This window comes from Orbicella franksi, chromosome 11 (genome assembly GCF_964199315.1).
Source record: "Orbicella franksi chromosome 11, jaOrbFran1.1, whole genome shotgun sequence".
Classification (NCBI taxonomy): Eukaryota; Metazoa; Cnidaria; class Anthozoa; order Scleractinia; family Merulinidae; genus Orbicella; species Orbicella franksi.
In genome coordinates, this window is record NC_138155.1 from 18689928 (window position 1) to 18716313 (window position 26386).

Here is a 26386-nt window from a genome sequence, read left to right on the forward strand (position 1 = left end):
ACCAAGTTATAGGTGACAATCAGATCATTGTTACTTAACGTGGAAGAAGTCAAGAGTTGTTTTTGCTGTGTTTCCACTTGAAATATCTCTGGCAGTGGCTGTTATTTCTGTTCCACCAAAATACATGCTGACTTCTAATTCTCTATTCAGGCCTCGCCAAGTTTCAGGAGATTGCACCACAACACTTCCAATCCTCTTGACACCAGTCTCGGTGACCAGCACTGCACTGGGATTGCTCGCAGCGTAGAAGGAATATTTAATTTGCTTTTCGTCTGGGTACAGTGGTCGATACATACTTGTAATCCTCTGTCCCAGTTTAACGACTTCATTTTCTTTCACAAAGCTGTTGAACACATCACTGCACAGCTCCTTTCCATTTGCCACGAACTTCTTTCCTTCCGGATGAACTCCCTTGATGAAATCTCGACAGCAGTCAGCACCATAAGTCTTGCTGAGGACTCTTTGGGTTATCGTCTCTGGCCTTTTGCCGAATAGAACAGCACCCTGGACAACGGCTATACTGGCATCAGGAGGCACCACCACACGACACCGTGTGGAAAACACTCTCTTGATTTCATCCTGGAGAAGAAGAGAATTGGCGAATCCTCCAACCAGTAGCATGACTTTGACTTTTGAAAGCTGTGGCTTACCGAGAAGTTCTTTCAAATGGTCTTTCATTGCTTCCAACACAGGCTCAAAAAGCTTCACCATAACTCTGGAACTCAAGCACAGATACTCATCGTGGAGTATTTTGACTTCGCCAGCTCCATGGCGCCTCAACGCCGCTGTTAAATAATCGTTGATCCAGGAGACAAAACTACGTGGCAAGCGAATTCTTGTTTCTTTGTTTTGAATGGCCCGGACGCCTCGTTTCTTTGCTTCGAAATCATTCATCAGTTTAAGCCAATCAGAGGGGAACTGTCCGCGGTAATCATAGAGCTTCTGATCGCCAAAAACTTGGTTCAAGAGACCCTCGAACTGATGATTCACCTTCATGCCACCATAAGGCCCGCCGGTTACTTTGTAAATTTCCTTTATGGTACCATCATCTTGCTTTTCATGTACCGTTACGTCTAACGTACCACCTAAAAACGACATTTTGTTTTGTCAGAATCAATTCTAGATTGAAGTATTTTTGTCCGAAAAAACTGATTTATCAGTCAAAGTGCGCGGCATCGCTCGCAGAACGTCCAGAAGCGATATGACTCACGACCAATCACAACCATGGACAAAAATAAGCGGTAGACCTCATATAGATGAAAAAACATAGGTAAAACTGGTTAACAGGGGAGCGTACATGTTTGTTGGAGGACTTGCTCACCATTCAGTCAGGCCGTTTTCGTGCCCATCGAGCTATAGTTGAATCGGACAAAAATTGTAATGATTATTTTAGTTTTAAAATACTCTGCAAATTTCTTATGGACCATTTTTCAGTCATTTGTTGACTCAAATGTGAGTACAAAACGAGAGAAGCATGATCCAACATTCCTATTCTAGGCGCGAAATTCTGTTTAACCCTCTTTCCCTTCTCAATTCTGGTCAAGTAGCCTTCAGGATCTGTACCGGTCTATGTCGGACTGTGATTCTGTAACATATTCGGATTCGCAATTCTCCCTGCATCGGACTGTAGTAAACACCGGGACTGCACCAGCTCAAGAGATTTCGGGCAGCAGTCGCAGACCGCGCTTTCTCCTGGGTCGGGTTATTTAACAACTTTGGAAACACAAACTGTAGTTGCCACAGAAACGTGCACAACGCATTTACCTCCAATGTCGACAATCATATAGTGTGTATTTGGCTGAGACAGTCCTGCTTCCACGGGAACAGAGCCCGGCTGATTCAGTTTCCTTGCTGTGCAGAACAGTGAGGCTGCTTCTGGTTCTAAAGCAATCAATAGCTGCTCCGGACTGTCACGTGATCCAATCCCAGCCTATACAAACCAACAGAGCATATAAACGAGTAAAGAGAGTCCATTACGATTCCGTTCCATGTATCGTATGTTTACATTACACAGGTGTTCAGCACCCTGTTGTACCGTTTAAATCCAGTATATTCAAAGTGCGTATGACATACACAGACTTAACACATTATATTTTGAGCTCGAGATTTCTATCGCGTGACAGTTAACGAGGGCGTAGCGTAGAAATCGAGAGCGAATAATCTAATTGTTTTAGTATAAATCCACCAGTCGTTCAAAAATTTATTTAAATCCTCTTCACGGGCACTTCCAAAACGGAATGAAGCGGCCGCCATTTTGATAACAATCGCACTCTACTAGGCCACTCATAGCCTGCAGTACAGGCGTCTTATTGGCGCGAGTTAGCGTTACAACCTTGCGACCGCCTTTTTAGACCGCCATGTTAGACCGCCATGTTAGACGGTGGGGGATGGGGGATTTTCTTCGCTCCACCCCTCCCCTATCCTTCCTCTTGCCTATCATTCACCCCCTTGGTAAAACTTTCTTTCTCTCCCCAGTCTTCCACTGCATGAAAAATTCAAGATGGCGGCTAAACTTTTTACGATGTGAGCGCTCGCTCGAAAAAATTTCGCCTGCTCTGCAGGCTAGGCCACTCACTGTCTACAACAGAATGGATAGCGAGTAGCGTAACCAATCAGAGAGCGATGGGGCTTTACAAAAGTTGCTCGGCAACTTTTTGACAACCTCTCGTGTTTCGAGCAACTTTTTTCGTTTCTTGCAACTTTTAAGAATTTTTACAAGGTTAATTCTTAATATTGATGCGTAGTCTACTCATGTATTTTTCCGTTTTAATCAAGGACAAAGTTATTTAGCAGTGCGGTTTACGCCGCAAAATTGCACAAAAATTACCTAGTAAGCTCACTATTGTTGTACAATTGGGATATTTTTTCATCAGACCAAATAAAGGAAGAAAGCGACAAATTTGTTGTTGTTTTGCTTTTTAAGCAACTTTTGACTTTTTTTGAGCACTTTTCTGAGAAATTGCGGGCACCTTTTGGGGAAATCTCGAGCAACTTGTGGAAAGCCCCAGAGAACGGCATTAATAGAACGCTGGTAGATTTATACTAATTCAAAATGGAATCGACAACAACAACCCCTGACAACAGCTTTACCTTTAAAAAGATAAGAAACTACGCTCGCTAAATGTTATGCGGCTTTAGAGAATCAAATTGTCAATCTTGACATCGATGCTATCAGGGTTGTTATTTTTTTTGAGATTGCCACTCCAAAGAACTCTAAGATGGGTGTGAAGGGAGAGCTAACTCAGGCTACCATTATTGTGATTTATCATCTCTTTCGGGCTGTCGCTCCTCTCGAAACTTGAACTTTTTTAAAACCTTTAATCTAGTTCTTAATATCTACATACCTCATAAGCTGCTTCTCTCATAAACTGTTTAGCTCTTGGGGTCCATATGGCGGGAACAGTTAAAACCCACTGGATATCATGCACATTATATCCATCATCTCCAGTCTCTTGCTGAATTACTTTGACGGCTTCGTCTTTAAGAAACTTGATGGAATGTGCAAACACTGATTTGGCCTGAAGAAGTTTTCCATTGGCCGCTGGAATCTTTGTGTCCAAGTTCAAGCTCTATCAGCATTATCAACAAAGAAAGACAACTCAATATCTAATCATGATTTGGGAGGACCTCTGGCCTGATGGTTTCCCCTTAGACCCCTGGTCGAGTTGTCCTGGTTCGAGCCCTAAGGCCCGCGATCATTCCCACTCTCCGTTTCTTTACAGAGATGTAAGAAGTTGGCACCAGGAAATTGTAAGGAAAATTAAACCTTGCGAAATGCTGGGTAGAACTTGCAATTGATAATTATTCAATCCATGAAGAATAAAAAGTTGAGTCTGGTTGTTACTGGGGCACCTTCTACTTTTTGTCTGTTGGTTGCAACGGAATGTAACCTCAGTCAACGATGAGGGAGCCAATCAGATCACGAGGAGTGAGCATTTAAGCCAATCGATACGTGCGAAAGGAGCTAATCTTCAGAAAAAAATAAATGTCTCTTACTGCTAAGGGCCGAGCGGTAACTACTCAAGACTGTACCTCGTCATTGTGTAAAAACATCTTAAAATGCTGAAAAAAGAAGTATTCTTTTTCTTCAGAGAGGCTCTTCAGATTTGTGTACTTCTCTACCGCTTTGTATCCAAATGAGTCGAATGACTGGTCTGGTTTAAGTAACAGGCATGTGGGTGTCTTGCTTGTTCGATGGCCTTGTTCATTCACCCAGTCTCTATTCATAAAAATCGAGTCATCATCACCTTGTTCCTTGTTGAATGAGAAGGCGAAACCGCTGTAAGTTGTGCCAAAGTCGATAGCCACAATTGCAAGGAAAGACTTTTCAAGATATAGAAGCGAGTCGTTTAGATCTAAGCAGAAAACAACAACAAAAATTATCTATACTTGTGACAAAGCCAAGTTTCACAGTGCATCTCTGTACCTAATGGTATAAGGGGTTCCGGTGAATATTCAAGGCAACTTGACAAACTGCTAATAGGCAGGTTGGTAATCTGCGTAAACTGGCATCCCATTCAAAGGGCATAGCGGTATCACTTTGTCGCTTCGTGCTACAGAAAGCGAAAAAGCTTTACTGACTTACTTTACTCCAGAGGACCACTTTGAAGCTTAGTGATTGGTTTAACCAATCAGAAGTAAAACCGAAACCTATCGTGACCTGCTCGTATACATTTTCCCGCGCTTTTGGTTTTTGACGCTCAATGTGTTGAACACCACTCCAGTTTCTAATTTATGGCGTCTGCGTTTCCATTGGGAATTTTGAGAACCCGATAGCAAACATATTGTATTAAATGAGGCTCGACATTCTTGATTTGTCAAATTACTGAATGAATACTGTAAACTGCCGCTTATTAAAGCCCAGAGCTTAAACAACCTCGTAAGGGCTTTTAGATGGGCTTTAAAACGGAGGGACTTAAATACGAGGGGGCTTAAAACGGGAATGAAAAACCGTCTCGAAACGAGCTATAGCTGTGTTGATCTAAATAAGTTTTTCATTTTACTTTTTGGTTTTACTTAGCTTTAAAAGATCACAATGAAACGAATTCAAAACAAGGAAAACTCGAGGGGGACTTATATCCGGTGTTGGGGGAGCGGCTTATAACCGGAAATGTATTTTGGTTTAATGGAAGATGAGCCTGTAACCAGCTTATAAGCGTGGGGGGGGGGGGGGGGGGGGGCTTATAAGCGGCAATAAGTTATGCTAAATTTAAAAATCACGGTACAGCAATTTTTTAATATAGGATTGTACATGTACATTTTCAGTTTGAAAATTCCAATTGGCATTGTTGGACTTCTTAGAAATTCCGTTTGTCTTAGAAGTTTTCCGGTCATGCAAAAAAACAAACTAAGCCATTTGCATAAGTAAACCGCCTTTTCCTACATGTATTTTAGCCAATTCTTGGAAATGCCCTTTACCGTTGGACTCTCAAGCTGCGAAGTATTACTAAGTAATTAGCAATATAATTTTTTTCCATTTCATAGTCAACTCTCCGGCTATTTGGGGCTGTTTCATCTCATATGTACTGATGCTTTGAACTTACGTACTATTCAATGAATTACTGATTGAGATGTGAAGAAAAGTTAACCTAACAGTTTAGTGCCAAGTTGGAAAACTATCAAACATAAACGACAAATAAAATACTTGAAAGGTTAAAGCTTAAATTTCCACGGGGAAGAGCTGGGGATTAGCTTCGCAGTCGAACAAGATATATCACCATAACTGTGTAAGAATGTTTTCAGAAATGGCAATTGCTGGTTGGACATGCCCTACATCGACTGATTTAACTAATTTAGCACAACAATTGGGAACGATCCATAAAATGTGGCAATTTTCTTCGCACAAACAACAGTTGTTTAGGTAAAATCGAAGTAACGCAAGAAGAACATCAACTCGTGTATTGAACATTTCTCTCAGTTCATTGTCAACTGAGAGTTCTGAAACCCGTGATCGATCACAGTTACGGTTAAAATGCTAAAGGTTACCTGTTACCGACAACGCCATTCTGGCTTGGATGGTTTCCTTCGTTAGAAGACGAACAGCTTGAACAACGAAGAAATGATCTCTTCTCAGGCAAACGAAGAGAAGGGAAATTTCCCGGAACTCCAACTAACCAATGACGGGTCAAAGATAGATGTCTTTTAAAACAAAGACGCTTGCCCCAGATTAGATTGTGTCAACATCTCTTTGTTATGAGAAAAGTTTAACTAATTTTGATTCGTTTAGAAGACTAAATTCACAAGCGTAATCTTACCACCCAATAGTGAGAACCTTTTCTTGAAAGATTCGTAATTTTAATTTCTTAAATGCGTCTGCATGTCTGTCTGTGCGAGTGACTTATTCGAAAGCGTGACAACTTCCGGTTTTCTACGAAAGCGAAAGAAAAAAGCGGAAGTGTATTTTCTGGGAATATTGCGATTTGTGGTTCTTGTTGTTCATTAACATGGCAGGATTGAACACAAAGTCGCCGGGCTCGAGGTCTGGAAGTCGCAGAGAATCGCTTGAAATGACAAATCAAAGTGAATCACTCGCTTCCAACAGCCAATTTATGCAATTATTGAGAATGCTACCGGATGAGTTGGAGCGACTGGAGCGGAAAATTAAGAAACTTGAGAAAGAAGTGAAAGCGTCCCCATCAAGGTAACTGTAACATGGATACGGTATCCTTTCGTTTGCATGTATCTGTAGCGTTTACTAGTAACTGATACGGTAGCATTCATCTCCGGTTAGTTTTCTTTCAATCAATGGCGACGTTCACGTTAAACTCGAGTTTAAAATCTGAGACCTCATGCGGCTCAGGCCCAGTTCAGACGTCGTGCTTCTGCCGTGCCGAACTAAATTCAGGAATTAAGTTCGACAAAAGCACGGCGTCTGAATCAAACTTTTGAATTAAGTTCGGCAAGCAATTAAGTTCGACAAGCTCTGCCGTGCTACACGATTCTGGCACGGCAGCGATTCGAACGTCGTGCCTCTGTCGCGCCAAACAAAATCCATAAATTATATTAATATATTTTGGCGGGATTGCGTTCCCACGGGGAGTTAGGAGGAGAATTGTTACGAGGCATCAGTAAATTCTAAATTTGATTCCACTCTGGCACGACGTCTGAATCAGAGTTGTTTTTCTGCCGTGTCATAGTCCAACCAAATTGCAATTGAGTTCGGCATGGGTGAAGCACTACGTCTGAACTGGGCCTCAGAAATAAGACTTCGCTGAAGAGAAACAATGGTGGAAGCTTTAGTCCGAAAAAGGCAAACTAGATTTTGTCTTAATGACTTGCAGGAAGGGACTTAGTCGGGCACAGACTACATGCAATGCATTTTATTCAAAGGAAACTGCATATAAAACGATATATGGGCATGGGCAAAGTTTAGAAATGCCATTAATTACCTCTTGAATGAGACAAGTTAACGATCACTTCTGAAACAGCGCATGGGAAATTACATGGCATTGGTTAAAGACAGCACAAACAAAGTCGATTATACAGTACCCACGATACCCATAAGAAACACTAATCCAGCCAGAATGTTTGAACCTCAGAGCGATTGGAAGGATGTGTCGGAAGGAAGGTTGTATCACTCTGTTTTAGTGGAACAGGCTGCCTAGGATGAATCGTTGCTCCCCGGAGTTAAGACATATAGGTATTGTGCAACGTGTTTTTTGAGCCTTTTGTCCTGGAACAGAGTATGGATTTAACAGTTTTGGTCTGGCAAACGGTATGATCTGTGCACTCTTTACGTATAATTCTTGGAAAAAATTATTTTTGTCATCGTTATATCATCACTTGAAAAGTATGATTTAATTAGCATCTTGAATTTGAACACCTCGGCTGTATACGCCGACCAACGCAGTTGATGTAGAACATCAGGTCTGAAATACGGTTTCCTTCTGTGGTTCAGGTCTGAAGTGAAGGAGCGAAAAACTTGTGTCTGGGTTGAAAAAAGGGTAAGAGTTTCAAGGAGCCCGATGCACTCCCACACTCATATTTTGGGAGGTATCCACCCTAGAATCGTTGATCTCCTGCAACACGTTTGTGCAAAAATGCACCCAAAAAAATCGAGGAAAAAACCTATCACTTGGACATGTAATTAGAGTACATAATTGATCGCACTAATATAGGTCTACTCTTGCAGTATCAGAGTCATGTTGGCAATTGGTACAGCAAGGGTTTACTGAGAACTATGCTTGATCGGGCACATCGTTTATCTTCATCTTGGTCATATTTTTCCGATGAATGTGACCGTTTGAAGACAGTATCCTCACGTTTGAAGTATCCCAAACACCTCGTCAACTCTACCATCAAAAGTTTCGTTGATTCAAAGATTTGTGACCAGCACCTTTTATCACGATCTCAAGAGACAGAAGACACGATTCGAGTAATTTTAGCATTTAAAGACCAAATCTTAGCAGATAGTGTGAGGAAAAAACTTGAGGATCTGATCCTAAAAGTACACACCACCATCCAGCCTGTGTTTGTGAGCCGAAAAACTGAACGGGAACTAAATGTGAAAGAAACAAAGCCACCAATGGTAAATCAGCAGTGTGTTGCTTATAGTTTTCAATGTGACCTGTGTGATGCGGGTTATGTTGGTTACACACGCGGACATTTACGTAATCGTGTACAACGACATGAACAACAACCCTCCGCCATTACCAAACACTACAATAACGTGCACGGGACAATGCGAGGTGCTTAAGAAATGCAGATACAAATTTGACTGCTTAATGTACGAAATGCTTTTTATAAGAGCTTTAAAGCCAAATCTCAATATGCAATCAGACTCCATTCGTGCGAAAGTATTTTCATAATCTTCGCACCCTTTTATGTTAATTCTTCGCGCCAAAATGGCTCTAAATGCTGTAAATTGCATGATCTTGTATACATTTTCCTTGATAATGGAGTCATGACTACTCCGCAAAGTTGGATTTTATCGTTCATTTTTATCGTTTTATGTTTAAAGAAATCTCTTAATAATTGATCGTCGAACATAAGGTTCATGTTGTAGAGCAACACTTTCAGTTTCAGGGTAGACTCCTCCAGTAAGAGAGTTGAGAAATGGTGGAAAGAGCAGTGGGAAGCCAAAGAAAAACAACTAAGAAGCAAACTAGATGACAGGTATTGTTCTAAAAATTATCTCACAGAATGTAAAAGTATTGCATTTTACCAAGCGAAATCTGTTGCGTAGCCTGCGTTATCCAACGCCGCCCTACATTGCGTGCTGTATGGAATATTTTTCATGTACGTAAGCTTATTTGTATGTAGCAATTTTAAAAACTGAGTTTCAAATTTCCATGTCTACCAGTTGAATTCATCTTGCATTAACTTACATGTAGGAACCAGATACGTAATTATTCTGTTTTGAACCTTTTAGGCAAACTGGCGCTCTAATTTTGAAGTATCATCAGTACTCTATTTCGTCACTATTATAGGGTATTTGAATTGCGGAACCACTATGACCAACAGCTGAAGAACAGTACAGAAATTTTGCAGAAAAACAACACGGACCTTCAAAATCTCTTAAATGAAAGGTAACTGACGTGATGATATCGCGAATTACACGAGCTAAATCTACCTTGATTCATTTTTTGCTACATTTATGCTTACAAGGCTGAGATATTCGGGCAACATTAAATTGCAGACTGAAAGCGTTGTTGTGCTTATTAAAAAAATTGTGGCATGTCAAGTTGAATTAAAACGTTGCCTGTATTTCTCGGCCTTAAATGTACGTAGCAAGGTTTTTTTATAATTCCTAAAAAGCCGAAGTGTGCAGGTGCAGAACCTTTAACATTTGATCAACACTGCGCTTAAGCTTAGTGTTGCGTCAAACGTGTTAAGCATCTTGAAGAAACCGTCGCATAAGAACAATGCGCTTGCGTTTTCGGGGTTTCACGAACGGAAAAAATTCGTGACTATCAGCGAAAGAACGTTTTTTTAATTTTTCTTTGTGATTTCCTTGTACTTGTGTCATCATGGTGCCGTGTCCCTTGCTTACGCTTGTACTACCGTAAAACGTATAAACCAGGCTTTAAAGAGGCACATTGCACGCCCACCGGCTTGCACACACATCACTTACGGTAGTCTGCATACGAGCCAAGTGGCCCATCAGGCAGGAGCTTATCCCGGTTTCTGTAGCATGAAGCGACTAGGAGTATTTCTACTCCCCCCTGGATGGGATGCTAGTCCATCGCAGAGTTATCCCCAGCATTAAATTCACCGGTACTCATTTGTCCACCTGGGTGGAGAGAGGCACTGTGAGAGTAGTGTCTTGCCCAAGAACACAACACAAAGTCCCTGGCCAGGGCTCAAACCCGGAATCCTTGATCGCACTAACCATGAGGCCATTGGGCCTCCACGCACGCATTACTTACATCATCGTCGCTTAATTCCAGCATAGACATTGCCTCTCAGAAAAAGAAAGAAAATGAGGCATTAAAGAAGAAATTGAGAGAATGTGAAAGTCAGCTACAGGAGAAGATAAATTCCAGTCCAAAATACTCTCGAGATGTGGACGGGTAAGTACAGTGTTTGTATATTTTGCCATTATATTTCAAGTTTATTTTCCCTATAGTTAGTGGAGATATTCTTGCTGCCTTTTTTGGAGGGGGGCGAAGCGGTTAGGGAGCTCATGGAGATGCACCACGTGTAGTTAAAATCTCCAGAAACATTGCAACGATTTTAGCCTTAATTGGGAGGTAACGGAGAAATGAAAGGAAGAAAACGCAATGTACTGCATGTACTTTTGCGGACAAAGCTAACACTACGCACCAAAAGTGAAGACGAGAACCTACTGCGAGATGAAACTGTGTGACGCTAGCTTTTTCCCTTCTCGGAACAGAAAATGGAAACTGAACTTGACGACGGCAAATGAACACAACTTTGAGAAATATTTACTCTGATCAACTCGCTTGGCTTGAGGGAGAGTAGAATCCATCACTAATGTCTGGATAGCGGGGATCTGCGGTAACTGGAAATCGGACTGACATAGGGACCTTTACTTCACTGTAGTTTATTCTCCTCGGGTAAATCGAAAATCATTTGCAAAATTGATGTATTTATACTAACGATTTTATGATCATTGCATCAGCTAAAATCGTGAACGAATACGGCATTCGAACCACTCGTGTTCTTAAAGAAATCAGTCATTTCAAGTGGTTTTACGAACATCCGACATACTAAGTAATTTACAAAATTATTGCACCATCATCGGTAACATTACTACTTATCAGTAATTTTTTTTGAAGCGCTTAGAAAATCAACATTACCAATCATTTTATTCCCTGACATTCAACTGATCCTGGAAAAGACCTTTAAAAATGAACACCGCACTTCTGCATGACTCAGCCAAATCGTCCGAAGGAAAGTCTGCCTGCATAATGAACAGAAAAAAATTAATATTACTTGGCATAGAGTCCTAAAGTGTGACGTCACAAAAAAATAAATTTGTAAAATTATGGGATTTGGCGCCATTTTCGAATAGAGCGTCCTTAAAAAAGGGTCTTTGCCAAAAATTACCTCTTAATTGTAATTCCCAGCCGAAATATAAAGGACGAAAATTTGATACTGCCCCATATAAATCTCTCTAATTTTGAGTCAGTTCTAAACTGAAGGAACTGAAACAAATTTTGAAGGGTTTATATGGGATGCTATCAAACTTTGATCCCTTATATCTCTATCGGGAATTGCAATTCAGAGCTAATTTTTGGAATGAGGGCATCTTTTAGGATCCTCTATAACAGTATTACATCAAATCCCATAATTTCAAAAATTTTATTGTTGTGACGTCATCACTTTAGGACTCTATTACACTGATTCGAATCATGGTTTCAGATAATTTTGCCACATATCGTCAAATAGACAAAAAAAGTAGAACTGAAGACTGCTTGAGCTCAGTCATTCGGACTACCATATCTGAAAAGGATTTCTATGGGTAAATTGATGATTTTTCTGTTGAATAGTTTGCCCTAGTGATGCTAGGGTATGCTCGAGGTAACATATGCATAAAACAACCAGCTAAGATCTGGGGTGTACATTTTTTACCACTCCATCTGTACCGCATATAGACGTATGTTTACTTTGTTGTGAAATGACTGAATACGTTTTTCTCACTCTGTTTACCCTGAATAGGTATAGTTATGAAGAACGAATGGTGAAGACAAAGCAAGCGCTGGAGGAGAAACGCAGAGAGCTTGACAGGTTTAAAGAAAGGTAATTATCGTTGATTACTTAAAGGGCCAGTGTCACGAAAATGCGCATGTACGACCTTTAATGGAAGGTTTTTAGCCAAAAGAAATCGTACAACTAAGTCAGTGCAATTCAGACCACGCGCCTGGAATAACGTAGATTTTCTCGTGCGGCTTTATGACAATCTATTATCCTTGAAAACCTCATTGTCCTCCTTTTACCTTCTCAAGCTGTTTGTTTTTACACACCAAATTCCTGTAGGATCTTAAAAAATACAAAATATGGTATGAAAACCATCCAAAAATGATTAAATAATTTCTGGAATACCGACACTATAACTTTCAAATGTCCCACAAAATCGATCAAGAAGGATTTTCGTTACCAAAGCCAAGTTTGACGAAACTTGGACCATCGGTCCAAACATCAAATTACTTACGCACCCGCAAAAGTGCAACAGGTCCTAAAATGAGTAAAATAAAGTAATAAACAGATTAAAATAGAAAAACGGGACTTGTTGTCGAATAGTTATTATTTTTATCAAATTTTTAAGGGTAATTTTTAAAGTGTTATTTCGTCAATCAAATAAGTCGACTTAAGACCACACTAGAACTAACCTGACATTCGTAACCTGATACATCAAATGACGCGCAGCTCGGAAAAATTAGAGCCTTATCGCAGGTTACATTGGTTCTAAAAAGATGTTCATCTTTAAATTTCCTTACAGGTATGCCGCATTCTCAGAAAGAAGAGTGAGATCTGATCAGAGAAGGACAGAAAACACACTAAGCGCAAACAGGCAGTCACAGCTGGAGAGTGAATATGTCATTGAATTTAAAGACGGTACACGTGTTGATGCCATTGACATTATAACAACTAGAGTTGGTCGTTATCGGGGAAGCAAAATCAGCTCAGATGAGTATTTAAGGTGCTGCAGACTTGCTTGCTTTGTGTTTGAGGTAATGTTCTGAACTTTAATCTGTATCAAGTGTGTTTTTCTTGAAATAATGTTAAAATGCTTAGTTGAGCTTTTCTTCAAGTTCACAATTCTACGATAACGAATTGCATCTAATCACACCGGTTTATTGGGCTGAAATTCAACTTCTGCATTTCACGGATACTGAAGTTGTTCCTCAAGGTGTGACCTGAACAGAAATGATATGTATCATCTATAATAACTTTGTTTTTAGAAAAACTAGTTTCTAAAAAGTGAATTTGTTCTCAGATAAACGTTTCTAAAATGAAGTCATCGGTCTTTGGCAGACGAAGAAATTGCCATTTATTGTAGCGAATCACTCCATGATAAACGCCGGCCTTTAGCATTTCCTTGGAATATATCAGCACTTGGGAAATAGAAGATTATCTCGCTTGAAATTTGGAAAAAACCGATTCGAAATGCGCGAAAAGAAGGTTACAACTGCCGGAAGCTGAATTCTCAGCGGCAAAATCTCTAGCGGGGCAGCGCTAGGATGCGTGTGGGAGTAGAGGAAGAACACGAGCAAAAACCTTCGTCGACCCGACCAGGCTTAAATTCGAAAAGAGCGGCTTACCGTTTTATGAGATTTGATGAGAGTGATGGCCAAGCGAAAGTGAGAGTTTAAACTCTCGGCTACTTTCGTCGTTTGGCAATTGTGAATATAAAACAGAGCGCAGTGCTTTCTGCAAGACGAGCTAGATTGCTGACACAAGCCATACTTCTGTTGGTCCTCAGTGCTTTCTAAAACCTGGTTTTCACTAGCGACGCAAGCACAAGCGCAAGCACAAGCGCAACCAATGGGGATGACCCAAGTGAAAACAAAATTCGACGCAAACACAAGCACAAGAAAAATCATCCGAACCTTCCAAACTGTTTAGGCGCGAGGTAATCTGGATCCAGTGTTTTCATCGACCAAACTTAACCACCTGTGGTAAATATCCTTGTGCTTGTATTATGTCTGAGTGGTATTTCGTTTTCACTTGTTGCAGCGCAAACGCAAGCATAAGCGCAAGCACACGAAAAAGGAAAATTTTGATCGCTTGTGCTTATGCCTGCGTCAAGGCCGTTTTCACGGTGAAGTAAGAATTATTGTGCTTGCACTTGTGCTTGCGCTTGTGCTTTGCGCTTGTGTTTGCGCTTGTGCTTTGCGCTTGTGCTTTGCGCTTGTGCTTTGCGCTCGTGTTTGCGCTTGTGCTTTGCGCTTGTGCTTGCACTTGTGCTTTGCGCTTGTGCTTGCACTTGTGCTTTGCGCTTGTGCTTGCACTTGTGCTTTGCGCTTGTGCTTGCGCTTGTGCTTTGCGCTTGTGCTTTGCGCTTGTGCTTTGCGCTTGTGCTTTGCGCTCGTGTTTGCGCTTGTGCTTTGCGCTTGTGCTTGCGCTTGTGCTTGCGCTTGTGCTTTGCGCTCGTGTTTGCGCTTGTGCTTTGCGCTTGTGCTTGCACTTGTGCTTTGCGCTTGTGCTTGCACTTGTGCTTTGCGCTTGTGCTTGCGCTTGCGCTTGCGCTTTGCGCTTGTGCTTTGCGCTTGTGTTTGCGCTTGCGCTTTGCGCTTGTGCTTACGTCGCTAGTGAAAACCAGGCTTTAGACTAATATGCAGGTTTGACAAATCGTACTTCATGGAAGCTAGGAACTCTGCTTCAACTTAAAATACAGTAAATACCCCTGCCTAATCTGACCCCATGACGCACCCACCTTCGCACACAGCCTCTTTCCCATTGTCTTTTCCCTTGCTTGGGGCAAGACGGGGCAGAGCGGGGCGAGGTGGGGCGGTGACACGATTAGGAAATATCAACGAAATATGGAAATGAAAGATGTCACTAACAACAGAAGCCGAAATCCTCAGTTTAAAGTTTCCTCATTCAGATTGCTTATGAAGTCGTTTTGGCTGTGAAGGAGTCCTTCGCCGCATTCACTTGTACTGTAGTGGAAATGTTAGTGGAAGACGCTCCAGCTATTGGCTCGGACAATAATGCATTTAATAGCAAGGTAAATTTGCCTACTGTTTTTCAGTACTCGATAATGTTTTTTACGATAACTGCAGAAATTCTCGCGCGCTCATTGGCTAATTTTTATTGTCAATAACCGGACAGACACATGAATTTATAATTTATGCGATGCGTCAGCGAGCGAGGGCGGACAATTTGACAATTTGTTATCGTAAAAAAACAAATTGACGTCAGTTTTTCATGCGTCTGTCCTGTTATTGACAATGAATTTCGTAATAACATTGTTTGCGGATCCACTCGGCTATCGCCTCGTGGATCCACAGCTACTTTGACAATGTTATGACGAAATTCATTGTCAATAACAGGACAGACGCATGAAAAACTGACGTCAATTTGTTAAGTTTCCAATATAATATCCTTGAGAGATGGTTGTTGAAGGTGCAAAATACGATGTACGGTGCACTGATCTTCAAGCTCCATTATTCGCACCACAAGGGATACTACGTTTAAGACGATCAGTCGTGAAAGATGTGTAATACTCAAATAAGATGCTTCATTTCTTGTCGTTTACATTGTTGCAGTAAGTTAGTGGGCTCAAATCAAACTTAATTTAAGTTACATTGGACAAATATAAGCAATAACCTCCATTTGGAGTGAAAATATGCTCGGATATTTGTCCGCGGACATTATTAGCTCAGAGAAGCGAACAGTTTTCGGAGAGCGTAGCTCGAGGAAAACTGTGAGCTTTGAGGAACAGATAATGTCCAAGGACAAATATCCGAGCATATTTTCGCGCCAAATGGAGGCTATTGTGTTTATTATCGTTCAAATCTTTTTCGCAACACACGCAATTTTGAAAATTGGGAAATATCACTCGGGCATTTCCCAGTTTTAGCTGGGACATATTCAATCGCGTGACGCGTTTAGACCAATCGGACGTCAGCGAGAATATTTGATGGATATAACAACAACTAGACCCTTTTACCGATACGGTAGCCATTTTGATTTCTATTGATTTGAGAGACATTATGGGATTCTCAGAGCAATATGCGTCCCATAATAGCTATTTGAAACAAAGGTTCAAAATAGCCGCCGTATCGGTAAAAGGGTCTATTTTTAAAGTTCTGTTGTTTGGAGTAATTAATATTCACGAGTGTCCACTACGTTATGTCTGTTTTTTTTTTAATCCTTAGTTTTGGAAACTGCAGTATGGTCGCCCAAAAGAAACCTTACATACCACAACTCAAGATGCGTTAAGCGAGGTGATGATCCTTGTCAAGGAACGAGCAAAGAAACATGATTTACATTCTCTTGTTCAAGTGAGTTCGCAATGTTAATCTAATGGGTTTAAAAAGTTAAAACTGAGATATTCAACCGTGCTTCCTTTGCTTTTATGATTTCTTTTTAAGCAAAGTTAAGTTTAAGTTTAGTTTAAGTTTAATAATACTTTGTTATGCTACTACAAGTAAATAAATAACAGAAATTACAAAATTACGAAGGCGACATGATTAGGATACTACAAAATACAATTGAGAAATAGAGAGAAATAAAAAAATGTAATAAATTTACTAGGATACGTGACTCGAGGATGGAAGGAAAAAATAATGATACTAAAAAGTACGCGTTATTTCATAATCGTTTCGATGTGCTGGTGTATTTCGTGTTCAGTGAGGCCCATGAAACTAGCAGTTCAAATAGTTTCAACATCGATAGCAATCCCGAATCCATTAAGCATACCAAGTGGATTCTTAGTCGGTCTGTTAGAAGAGGTCCTTTATGGAATCACTGAGAACACATCCCACCACTGGCAGGATGGAGGGCTTCTCCGCAGGGTAAGCATTGTTAAGATTGATCAAGATTTGACAATTCAAACGGGCTTTGAGCATTGATGTCAACTTGAACAAGCTAATTTTTTCATCAATATGCGCCATCCGTGCTCCTATACGTGTGGTGTGTAGTAAATATTCAAGTGATTCTTTTAAAACCAGTGTTTATCTTTGCAGCGTGTCATGAGTTCTGTTGCTACGCAGTGGAATAGTCGTTACCGAGACCAACTTCTTCTAGATTACGACAGCATCCTCTTGCATGGCTTGAATGACTACATCAAATATTGCACACAGTTCGCCTGGTGTGCTGTCACTCAAGTGCCTCCTCTAAAGATTGACTACAAGACAGCTGCTTACAGTTCTCGGAGTCACACAGTTAGCCAAGCGTTTAGCTCTACTGAAGAACGGAGCCCAACTCGTCGTTCCATTCGTTCAGAATCGCGAACTGTTTTGTGTTATCTGTGGCCCACTCTTCAAGACTGTGATGGTAAAGTTATCAGGAAAGGAGAGGTTATTCTTAATCATTAGCGTAAACGAAGGTGTATTATACTTTCCTTACAGAAGAAGTGTAAATGTTTTTAGTATCTAGAGTGTTAGAATAGTGACGTGATGTCTTACCTTGCAGAAGAGAGTACAACTCAATCCGTTAAGGTCATTATGAGGCAGTCTACTAATTCAGTTTGGACTTCTTTGATATGGAAAGGGAAGAAAAAAGATCTTATATAGAACGTTTAGGTAGTCCGTTTGTAATATATTTCAATACTAAGATTATTATTTTTTACTTGATTTCATATTGTTAAGTTGGAAAATGGAAGAATCGAGTTACTAAAGCATGTCATGGAGCTACTAATGCATGCCATTTAGTTATATTTAATAAAATGATCATTTCAAGATAAATAGTGCAAGGTTTGTCTTGCAGTTTGTCTTTTGCTGATTAACACCATCTAACCTCCACTGTAGCAATACAACTAATTACCTGATATGTTGCTAGGGCTGGTAGGTATGCTTTCGGTAAACTTCTGCGTGCGGGAATAAGCCCACAAGGAAAATAATAACATCTCCGGTGTGAGCGTAAATATATTTAGTGTCTACTTATTTACTTTGTGAGAAGAATTCCTTGAGAAACATGGCTACTTTCGAACAAATTCATACATACCAGTTATTTACATAGACGTAGCCTAGAAATTTGCTTTGCACAATATCAGGAAGGAAATTAGTCGGAGGGCAAACTACTTAGGACTTTTAGGCGGTTGTCCTTACACGAAAACCCCGTTTTAACTTTTACCAAATGCATTCCTTGCATTTTTTCCAGGGTGATGCTAAGAAGAGGTAAAACAGTCATTAGCACAAGCGAGTGGTAGTTGAAATTTACCGATGTAGAGTTTGAGCTTCTCTGAAACATCTCATTAATCTCTTGACACATGGGAAATAGCTAGTCAGTGAAGGAAAACCTTCCTAGGAAATCGAATTGGCTGATTTGCTTATTGCACGCACAATTTCACAACAAATACTGTGAGGTTGAACTGATTGTAGAGGCTTTTAACCTAGAAAAGCGTTTTGAGTGATACGGTAGAAGAAATATGAAATCTGCTTTTGTCGGTTTTGAAGTCAGCTTTGTAATAATAGCTGACTTGATTGGTTTGCGGCTTTTTTTTCTGCTTGCTACGCTCAATAAATTAGAGTGGCTGATAAAAAATGGTATCGTGGAAAAGACGGGGCGCGGGATTGCAGGGTAGGGGTGACGGGGTGCCGGAAAACAAAACAGGCTGAATGAATGATGTGTGATGTCAAAGTCTGTCACTTAAACCTTTTAGATGTCGCATGTGCCGGTAGATGAAGCGTAACCCTAACCCTAAAGAGAAAAATATAAATCACAAATAAAGTCACAAATAAATATGCAAGAAAGCTAGAGCGTTCTAACGTGACGTCATCAAGTTGTTAAATCCAAAACTAAAGCGCCACCAAAGTTTTTGTCCACGTCAGTTATAAGAGGTACTAAATTTATATCTGTTTACAACCTTCTAGCTCAATAGCGTCCTTCGTTTAGCGTCCTTCCTTCAGCGCATTTTGAATTTCAGAGTTATGGCGGTGCGTGACATAAAGCTACGATCGCGGTTGTCGAAAAATATGTATTTATCTCGTGATTTTTAGCCATAATTTTTAAAGACGTTATAGTCTTTGGAAAAGTGTTTATTTAAATGTTTGTTTGTTCAGTGCAGATAATCAGTGTCCTAGATAACCAAAGTAAGTTCCAGATGTTGACACTAGTTTCCGGCAGCCATATTGTTGTACCACAGGAACACCAACATGGCTGCTCCATACTAGGCTTTGTAAATTTGCGCGAAACATTTTGACGGATATCTCAACTTTGGGACAACGCACACACCTTAAACTTGGAAAACTGACGTCTATAATTACCTTCTATAATATCACAATTTCTTGACTTTATCCATTGAATGGTTTTTGATTCTATTTTTTATTGCGTGACAATGAAAGCGCTCTATCTGACTTCTTAGCTATCTACATACAATTCTGCATAGAAAATTAAGATAAATAGCATATTTCACATTTCCCCCTTGTTTTTAAATAGCACCGTGCGTTGATATTTAGCCAAGACAAAAAAGCAAGCAATGTTAGTTAACATCAAGCATGATGCGCTAAGTAATATAAGGTATTAATAAATTGTAAGCAATGTTAGCATTTTAAGTTGTGGCAGTGTTGTTAAATTGTAAGTTATGTTAGTACTGTAAGTAGAATAAGTATCGCAAGTAAGTATCGCTAGAGCGGTTTTCAATACGTGTCGAAAGTAATTAGACAATTACTGTGGTTTTGATTTGACTACGGTTTGAGATTTGCTGAGTAGTCTAATTGGTAAGTGATTCAAAACCACTCTGTTTCGCTATTGTAAGTAAAACGTTATTTTTGCAACAATAATAACTAAAGAAAGTCAACTTGCCTACACCGCCCCACCTACTTTTCAAAAAGAAATTTACACGTTACCCTCCCTCCCTAAGGGTGTGAGTTTCTATGATGCCCCCCCGTTTTTTACAGCCCCATCCCCTCCTGATAATTATTGCACAGTCCCTAAGTAGTAAATTTGGTTTGAAGGGACATAGTCTAATATTTCCTGAGTATCTAACCCGTATCTCTAGTCGCGAGAGATATTTGTAAATCTCTTTTGGTGCCACTTTTGGAGTTTTTTAGAGTTCCTTTTCGGTAGCAAGTCTCGGAGTTTTTGATCCTCTTGCCGCGCAACACGTAGGCCGAACGAATCGGCCAATCGCCGCACGTTACGTACACAATGAGGCCCGATTCTAAAAGCGCTGCTTAGCGATAAACGATTCATTCTGTAACTAGACCACCTCGGACTCAGGCAGCCGAATATAAAGTTAAGCTGGACCATTGGTGTCAACCTACTTGGAGTTCACCCTTGAGACCAGTTGAATTAAGCCGTGATATTCCCTAAATCTGTTTGGCAATAAACATATGGTTTGGTATCGATGCTTCCTTTTGACGTTAAATCTCAAACAGGTGTTAGACATAACGACCTCTCTGCATACTCACGGGAAACATTTTTGTTTGATATTGACATTCAAAGTAAAGAACACTTGGATATGAACTTACCCGAAGGTACGTCCTGTAAAATGTATATTTATTACAAGAGTACTGAGGAAGTTTTGATTTCATTGTTAGTGATATTGATAAATCGTTTATACTGTACTCTTCAAATAGCTAGTAGATTGAGGTTCGAGGAGAGTTCAGAATTTGATCACAGATGATCGCATGCCCATGTCTTACTTTTCTGGAGCAAACTCGTTTAAACTATAGGTTGCTGGACACGAATAAAAGATCAAGACAGTTATAATAAAGGTAACTAAAGCAATTAACATAGACACAGGAACAATATCCGTAGTGGATTGTCAGTGGATTGCTTGATATTTGGTGTTCATAAACCAATCTGTAAGAAACACGGAGAACACGAGATTTCGAGATCATAACAGTGTAGTAAAGAGAGAAAGCCGTTACTTCTCACCCCTTAGGGCAGGAAAAACAAATCGTTTTTTCTTTTATTTTTCTCTCAGTCCGTGATCATGGCACAATTCAACAAATCTTACAGTCTGATTGGTTCCGGGAGCGGGTGAAGTTATCCAATGCGGCTTGCCATCGTCGTTTTTTTTTTTTTTTTTAAATTTTTTTTCGTGAACAAATTAGCGATAATCGACGTCAATCGTTTGCCTTATTACGCGTTCATCGATGATTAAGATGGCGGCTCGATAGAATAAAATATGACGATGTTCAAGAGAAAAGCAATTTTTTTGAAAATATAAGATGTAAAACCGTTGAACATTTGTAAAAAAACATTTTCAAACGATCTTGCTGAATTTGCCTCTAGATGAGTGTGAAATTCAAGGAAAGTACACAGTGGCCGGGTATAATTTTTTATTATTACAACGGCCATAGCAACGGCTGTTTACGCCGGTTCAGAAAATGATGACAACAAATATAGATCAGTTTCAACAAAAGTGAACTCGAAAACTCGGCTATATTTGTAATTACTTGTGGAAAGAGCGGTCCCCTGAATCACCATCACAGGCTCATTCATTTCTGTTATAAAAAGGAATATTTTCTACAACTGTTCCCAAATACATCTTTTCATTATTTTTCTAGTATCTGACTTGCTCACTCGTTGCGACGATTTTTTACGAATGGTTTGTAGACGGCACGGAAGCCGATTCAAACAAACAAACGCATTTGAAAGCCAATTTACCACAGGAAAAAATGAACATGTTATTTGCCTAAAAATTGAGTAATGTAGTCAGGAGATGATGTAGCTAATAAAAAAACGTGCCGTTATTTGCCTCTAGATGTGATGTTATTTGGGTCGGTCCGTATAGTGAAAAACTGTGATTTCAGACTTGAAAATACTACCGGCAGCATTTTCAAGACCTCGGTCACAGTTTTTGACTATGCGGACCTCCCAGGCACTGTAATAACTCGTTAATCATATTTAAGGTAGGTTAAGACACTTTATATTTCTCTCCCCGCAGACTTGACTGCGTTTCGACCTACAAGTTGACATCTCGGTATAAAACAGTAATTTGTTTCACAGAAGGAAAACAAATGCCCGCCCAGTTCTCTCACAAAGAGATACATTCTAGTTTATCGATCTGTCAGAAATGAAAAATCGCCGTTTATCATTCTTTGGCCCGAATTAGACAGATTTGGCGCTCAAGTATGCGTCAAAAGCTAAAGCCCGGGTTGTTCGAAAGGTGGATAGCGTTATCCACCTTTCGAACAACTAGGGCTAGGGCTATACTAGTATTTTGTCCAAAAAGTTTCATCCCAGTCACCTAGGCTGGAGCGTTCATATGGGAAAATTTTCATCCCGGTTACCGAGATCCCGGTAACCGGACCAGCCCGGCTTCTCATTTGAACACATCGAAATTTTTACGAAGGAAAGAGTGCCGGGGTGAGATCTCAGAAACCGAGCCAGCCCAGTTGACCGGGCTCATATGAATTAAGAGGCCCTAAGTGTGATGCTAATCATCCAGCTTTATGCATAATGACTTTCTTGTATGAAAATATCCCTGTCTATTGTTCGTTTCCACGATATACCTGATACTGCGTATTTTTCTAAACACTCCGGATCTTTCCGACTATTCTCCGCAAGTGTGAGATCGTGTTGGTTTTTGTTTAAAAACTTCCGTGACACATGATAAATTTCTGCCTGCAAATGATTGGCTTGTGAAAAACCTAGTGAACGCTAACGTACCATTTGTGCACGTGTGTCCGTGTGCATGCTCCCATGCAAATTTCTTGTCAAATGTTTTCTCGTTTCTTCTGAAACGAGCTGGCCTCGACTTTTGTCCGAGCTTGCCGTACCAAGAACACAGTAAACATGGATTCAAGCAGATACAGAAAGCACCTCAGTCGGCAAACCTGTGGAAAGTGCAAAAACCTACTGTAGAAAGGAAAGGTAAGAAAGCTAAAGCCGTTTCCCAGCCTTGCAGACTGCGTGGTCAATGAAGTGCTTGTCTATGGTCGTTATTCGTCTACATGCACACCTCTAAAATAGTTTAATAGTATAATATTCTTAGATGGTGAAGTGATATGTTTTCTAGCTCTCGGTGAAGCTCTTGTTATGCTCGAAAAGTTTATATCACAAACACGAGTGATACACATGATAGAATTTTAAGTTTGGCTTGAACCTGCCCATTTTGAACTGCACCATCTTGTCCTTTGTTATAATGTCGTTTATGAAGATTAAGCTTGGTATAAATTTTTGTGTTTAAAATTTTAATTTCGATGTAATTTTATTTCGTAGCTCTTAAAATATAAGTCCGGACCCTCAGTCAGAATTTCAGTCGTTGAGTCGCGTCAAAAACGCGGCAAATTTGAATTTTGCGCCAGTAAAACACGGTTGTTGAATACAGCGGTCTGTGTAAAGCTACAGGTTCCCAAGGTTCCCAGAGCTCGCTGAGCATTTTCTTCGAATTCATTCCTTGTTTGCGAGCGAGCGTGCTCATCAAAATCTTTAGCCGTTCAAATCTTGTTACTACACTCCACTTCGAGGTTCTTCGTAGGTTACCTTACAAGGTGAGTGAACAGTTTTTCGGCACAACTTCACGTGAAGCACTATTTCACTTGAATTGAAGCTTATAAATATTTAAGCTTACGCGCGTGTTGGAGTTCTGTGGCGTTTCGTTGATGCAACGTAACAGGTTTTTTGCCTTGTAAATTGTTGCTTCATGACCAGCATTAATTTATATCTTTGGCATTTTAGCCAGAATTTAACTTGTATGTTCGGCGTCTTGTGGATGATGGTTTTTGCATAATTTAACAATTCGCACTAAGCTTATCAGGATCGTGTTTTGTTCATTTTGGTTATTAAGGGCCAGGTCGCACTAGAGCTAATTCAAATTAGCTTATTTCCAAATTTTGGCAAGGAAAAATTGGCAAAAATTTCGCAAGTTCCAAATTTTGGCAGTGGTTGCATTAGACCAACATGTTTGAACCAAATCGTTTAATACTGATTGAAACTGGACAAAACAAGCATTAAGAATTATTCGAGCATTTTAGTAGCATTTTCCAGGAGAATTGTTTTTTTTTTTTCACAGCAAATAGAAATGAAAACTATTTTTTACGAGAAAATGAAGACTTAACTTGAAATTGACAATGGCTGCTGCCGCAATACATGTAAGAGAGTTAACTGGGTTTATTTTTTAGAAACCTGGTTAAAAATTCTAAACAACTTGACTCGGTTAAAGGTTGGTTGTAATGAAATAACGCGGTTATATTTTATGAGCGGCCGCTCTGAAATGGGTTATGAAGTGGGTTAAACTCAATTGACGTCATGAGATAAACCAACAAAATGGCAGACTTCAGGGACCTTGTTCAGTCTGTTGTTGTATTCTCGATTCTTTTTCTTTGTTTTCGTTTTCTTTCTCTCCACTCACGGCTAAGGCAGTGCCCCTTCCTTCTAATGCGCACTACACAAATTTCTAAGGCAGTTCTTTCAAACATGATGCTAATTTCGCGTAGACGTCAGAGTGTTCTCCATCGCCGTCGAATCGTCCTCGAGTCTGGGTATATCCGAGAGACCACCAATGGTTTGGGGAAATCCATAGGAGTCCTGCCATGCATGACTTTTTTAGAGAGCACTTTCGAATGAGCTTCGACTCTTTTCAAGCCCTTTGTCGTGTTCTGTCACCATTTATGGCAAAAAGAAACACTCGCTTCCATGCAGGGCTGATCAGACTGCTGATAAGAGACCACTAACCTGGGTTAAAGCACGGAAAAAGGTGGTTTAAAATTAACCTAACCCGGTTAAAAAATCTATTGTTCCTCAATTAATTTCCATGGTAACCGTAAACCCGGTTTAAGTTCCATGAACAGCCAAAATTAGTGGCCGCATCACGATTTTTCGATAAGCCGGTTAACCGTAATTAATTAATCAGAAATAACCCGGATAACTCTCTAGTGCGGCCGCGGCCATTAATCGACAAGAACAAGCCTTAGAAGATTACATTGAAACATCAGTAATGTTGCAGTACAATAGCAAATAACTTTTTAGGGATAGTCTACTACTTAGCCCACTGAATGGGGACAAACCATTAACAGAACAACAGATCATTTAGAGGATCATCTTTTGGTGTATTAAAACTATTACATATGTTGTTGTTAACTTGTTATACTATGTATACGTTTTTGTTAAGTGCCCAGAGCTGCTAATTGTGTTTAAAGTTAAAAATTATTAAGATTTAAAAAACCCTATGTATGAGCATTAACCGAGCATTTTAGCGATTTATTGGGGGATACCGAGCATTTTAGTGGGAAAAATGTAGCATTAAGGTAGAGCATTTTAATGGGGAAATGAAAGCATAATGTACAAAAGCCTATCCATGGATTACCCAAATGGACTAGCCTAAATAAAGTGGACTAATCCTAAAAATGACATAATACGCCAGCATAATATAATAATAATAACGTCAGTAACCAGTGTTTTTCTCAAATGCATTGTAAACATTGAGATTCAGGCTGTTTGCTTGCAAATTATTTTGGAACTAATAAATAAATAAAATAAAGCACTTTTTGGCTAGTAGGTTGAAAAGTTAGTGTCAAGCCCTGTATCATGTCATCTTTTTAGCTTGTGCATGTGTAGTGGCTGACTGAAATCGCATGGAATAAAATTGAAAATCACCATTTGACATTTACACTTGGTAATGTGCTATCCCCAAATCAAATATTAGACTGGGTTCCTCATTCATATTTCAATTGCTTTTCAGTTATTATGTTTACACTTGTATGATCCTGACACTGATTGGTACCTCTGATTGATAACAGCCACTGATAATTAAATGATGAAATTTGGTTTGAGTTAACGCTTTTTGCACCATTTTGTGTTCAGCAGTTGTTTATTTTAAGTATAATTATTCAAAATGGTGGCTAGAGGCTGTACAGGATAAACATAAGCAGAAGTTAAGTGTAATTTAAGTATACTTATGTCTAGCAGTGCAGAACATTAAATAGTTCTTATTTGGAATATTATTTTGAGGGTTAGTCTATTTTAGGGCAGTCCATTTGGGTGGTCTATGGACTGGGGGTCAGTGTTTGGTCCATCACCCACAAGATCCATATTTCTCAATAAAGTATTTTATTAGATTTCATGCGAGAGTTAAACTCTTCGCAGATTTTTCTCCACACTGCATTTTCTTGACTCTCCATTCACTAGCAACTTGTCATTTTCGGTCCATAATTGGACCAGCAATTTTTGCTTGGCTTGCGTTTGTGTTGATACTTGCATCACTTGCGATCAAAAAAGATTGTCTCGCTGAAGACATCTCTTCAAACTGCTGTCAGTAACCAGATCCAGGATACGAGTCAAGAATTTGAACAAAGAAGCGGCTTATATTCCTCGTTACCATTGAAATAACTGTAAAGAGTGTCAGATGGACCAGGTCAAA

General features: G+C 39.9%; 2 protein-coding genes across 3 annotated transcripts; one reads left to right on the forward strand and one right to left on the reverse strand.

The window, feature by feature from the left end:
- Positions 1–12: 12 nt before the first annotated feature.
- Positions 13–6184, reverse strand: LOC145460682 (heat shock 70 kDa protein 12A-like). The gene is made up of 5 exons (XM_081445571.1): positions 5986–6184; positions 4033–4355; positions 3345–3569; positions 1765–1930; positions 13–1085 (listed from the first exon to the last, which is right to left on the reverse strand). The coding sequence occupies exons 1-5, from the start codon at positions 6002–6004 to the stop codon at positions 31–33; spliced, it is 1788 nt and encodes a 595-aa protein (XP_081301697.1). The 5' UTR covers positions 6005–6184; the 3' UTR covers positions 13–30.
- A 114-nt stretch (positions 6185–6298) lies between these two features.
- Positions 6299–20810, forward strand: LOC145502597 (uncharacterized). 2 transcript variants are annotated; one of them, XM_081481921.1, is made up of 9 exons: positions 6299–6640; positions 9025–9114; positions 9429–9527; positions 10389–10511; positions 12124–12204; positions 12905–13136; positions 15014–15136; positions 16290–16415; positions 17100–20810. In XM_081481921.1, the coding sequence occupies exons 1-9, from the start codon at positions 6444–6446 to the stop codon at positions 17448–17450; spliced, it is 1422 nt and encodes a 473-aa protein (XP_081338047.1). In that variant the 5' UTR covers positions 6299–6443; the 3' UTR covers positions 17451–20810. The 2 variants fall into 2 exon arrangements, with proteins under 2 accessions (XP_081338047.1, XP_081338046.1); XM_081481920.1 differs by having other exon boundaries at positions 6303–6640; positions 9019–9114.
- The last annotated feature ends 5576 nt before the right edge of the window (positions 20811–26386 follow it).

Bases quoted from the DNA above. Each gene is read 5' to 3' on its own strand.
- LOC145460682 (XM_081445571.1), bottom strand. The intron at 1,931-3,344 runs GTATGTAGATAT...TGGTTTGTATAG, and splicing joins TGAGAGAAGCAGCTTATGAG to GCTGGGATTGGATCACGTGA. The intron at 1,086-1,764 runs GTAAATGCGTTG...TGTCGTTTTTAG, and splicing joins TATGATTGTCGACATTGGAG to GTGGTACGTTAGACGTAACG.
- LOC145502597 (XM_081481920.1), top strand. From the start codon at position 6,444: ATGGCAGGATTGAACACAAAGTCGCCGGGCTCGAGGTCTGGAAGTCGC. The intron at 6,641-9,018 runs GTAACTGTAACA...CAACACTTTCAG, and splicing joins GTGAAAGCGTCCCCATCAAG to TTTCAGGGTAGACTCCTCCA. The intron at 9,528-10,388 runs GTAACTGACGTG...GCTTAATTCCAG, and splicing joins CAAAATCTCTTAAATGAAAG to CATAGACATTGCCTCTCAGA.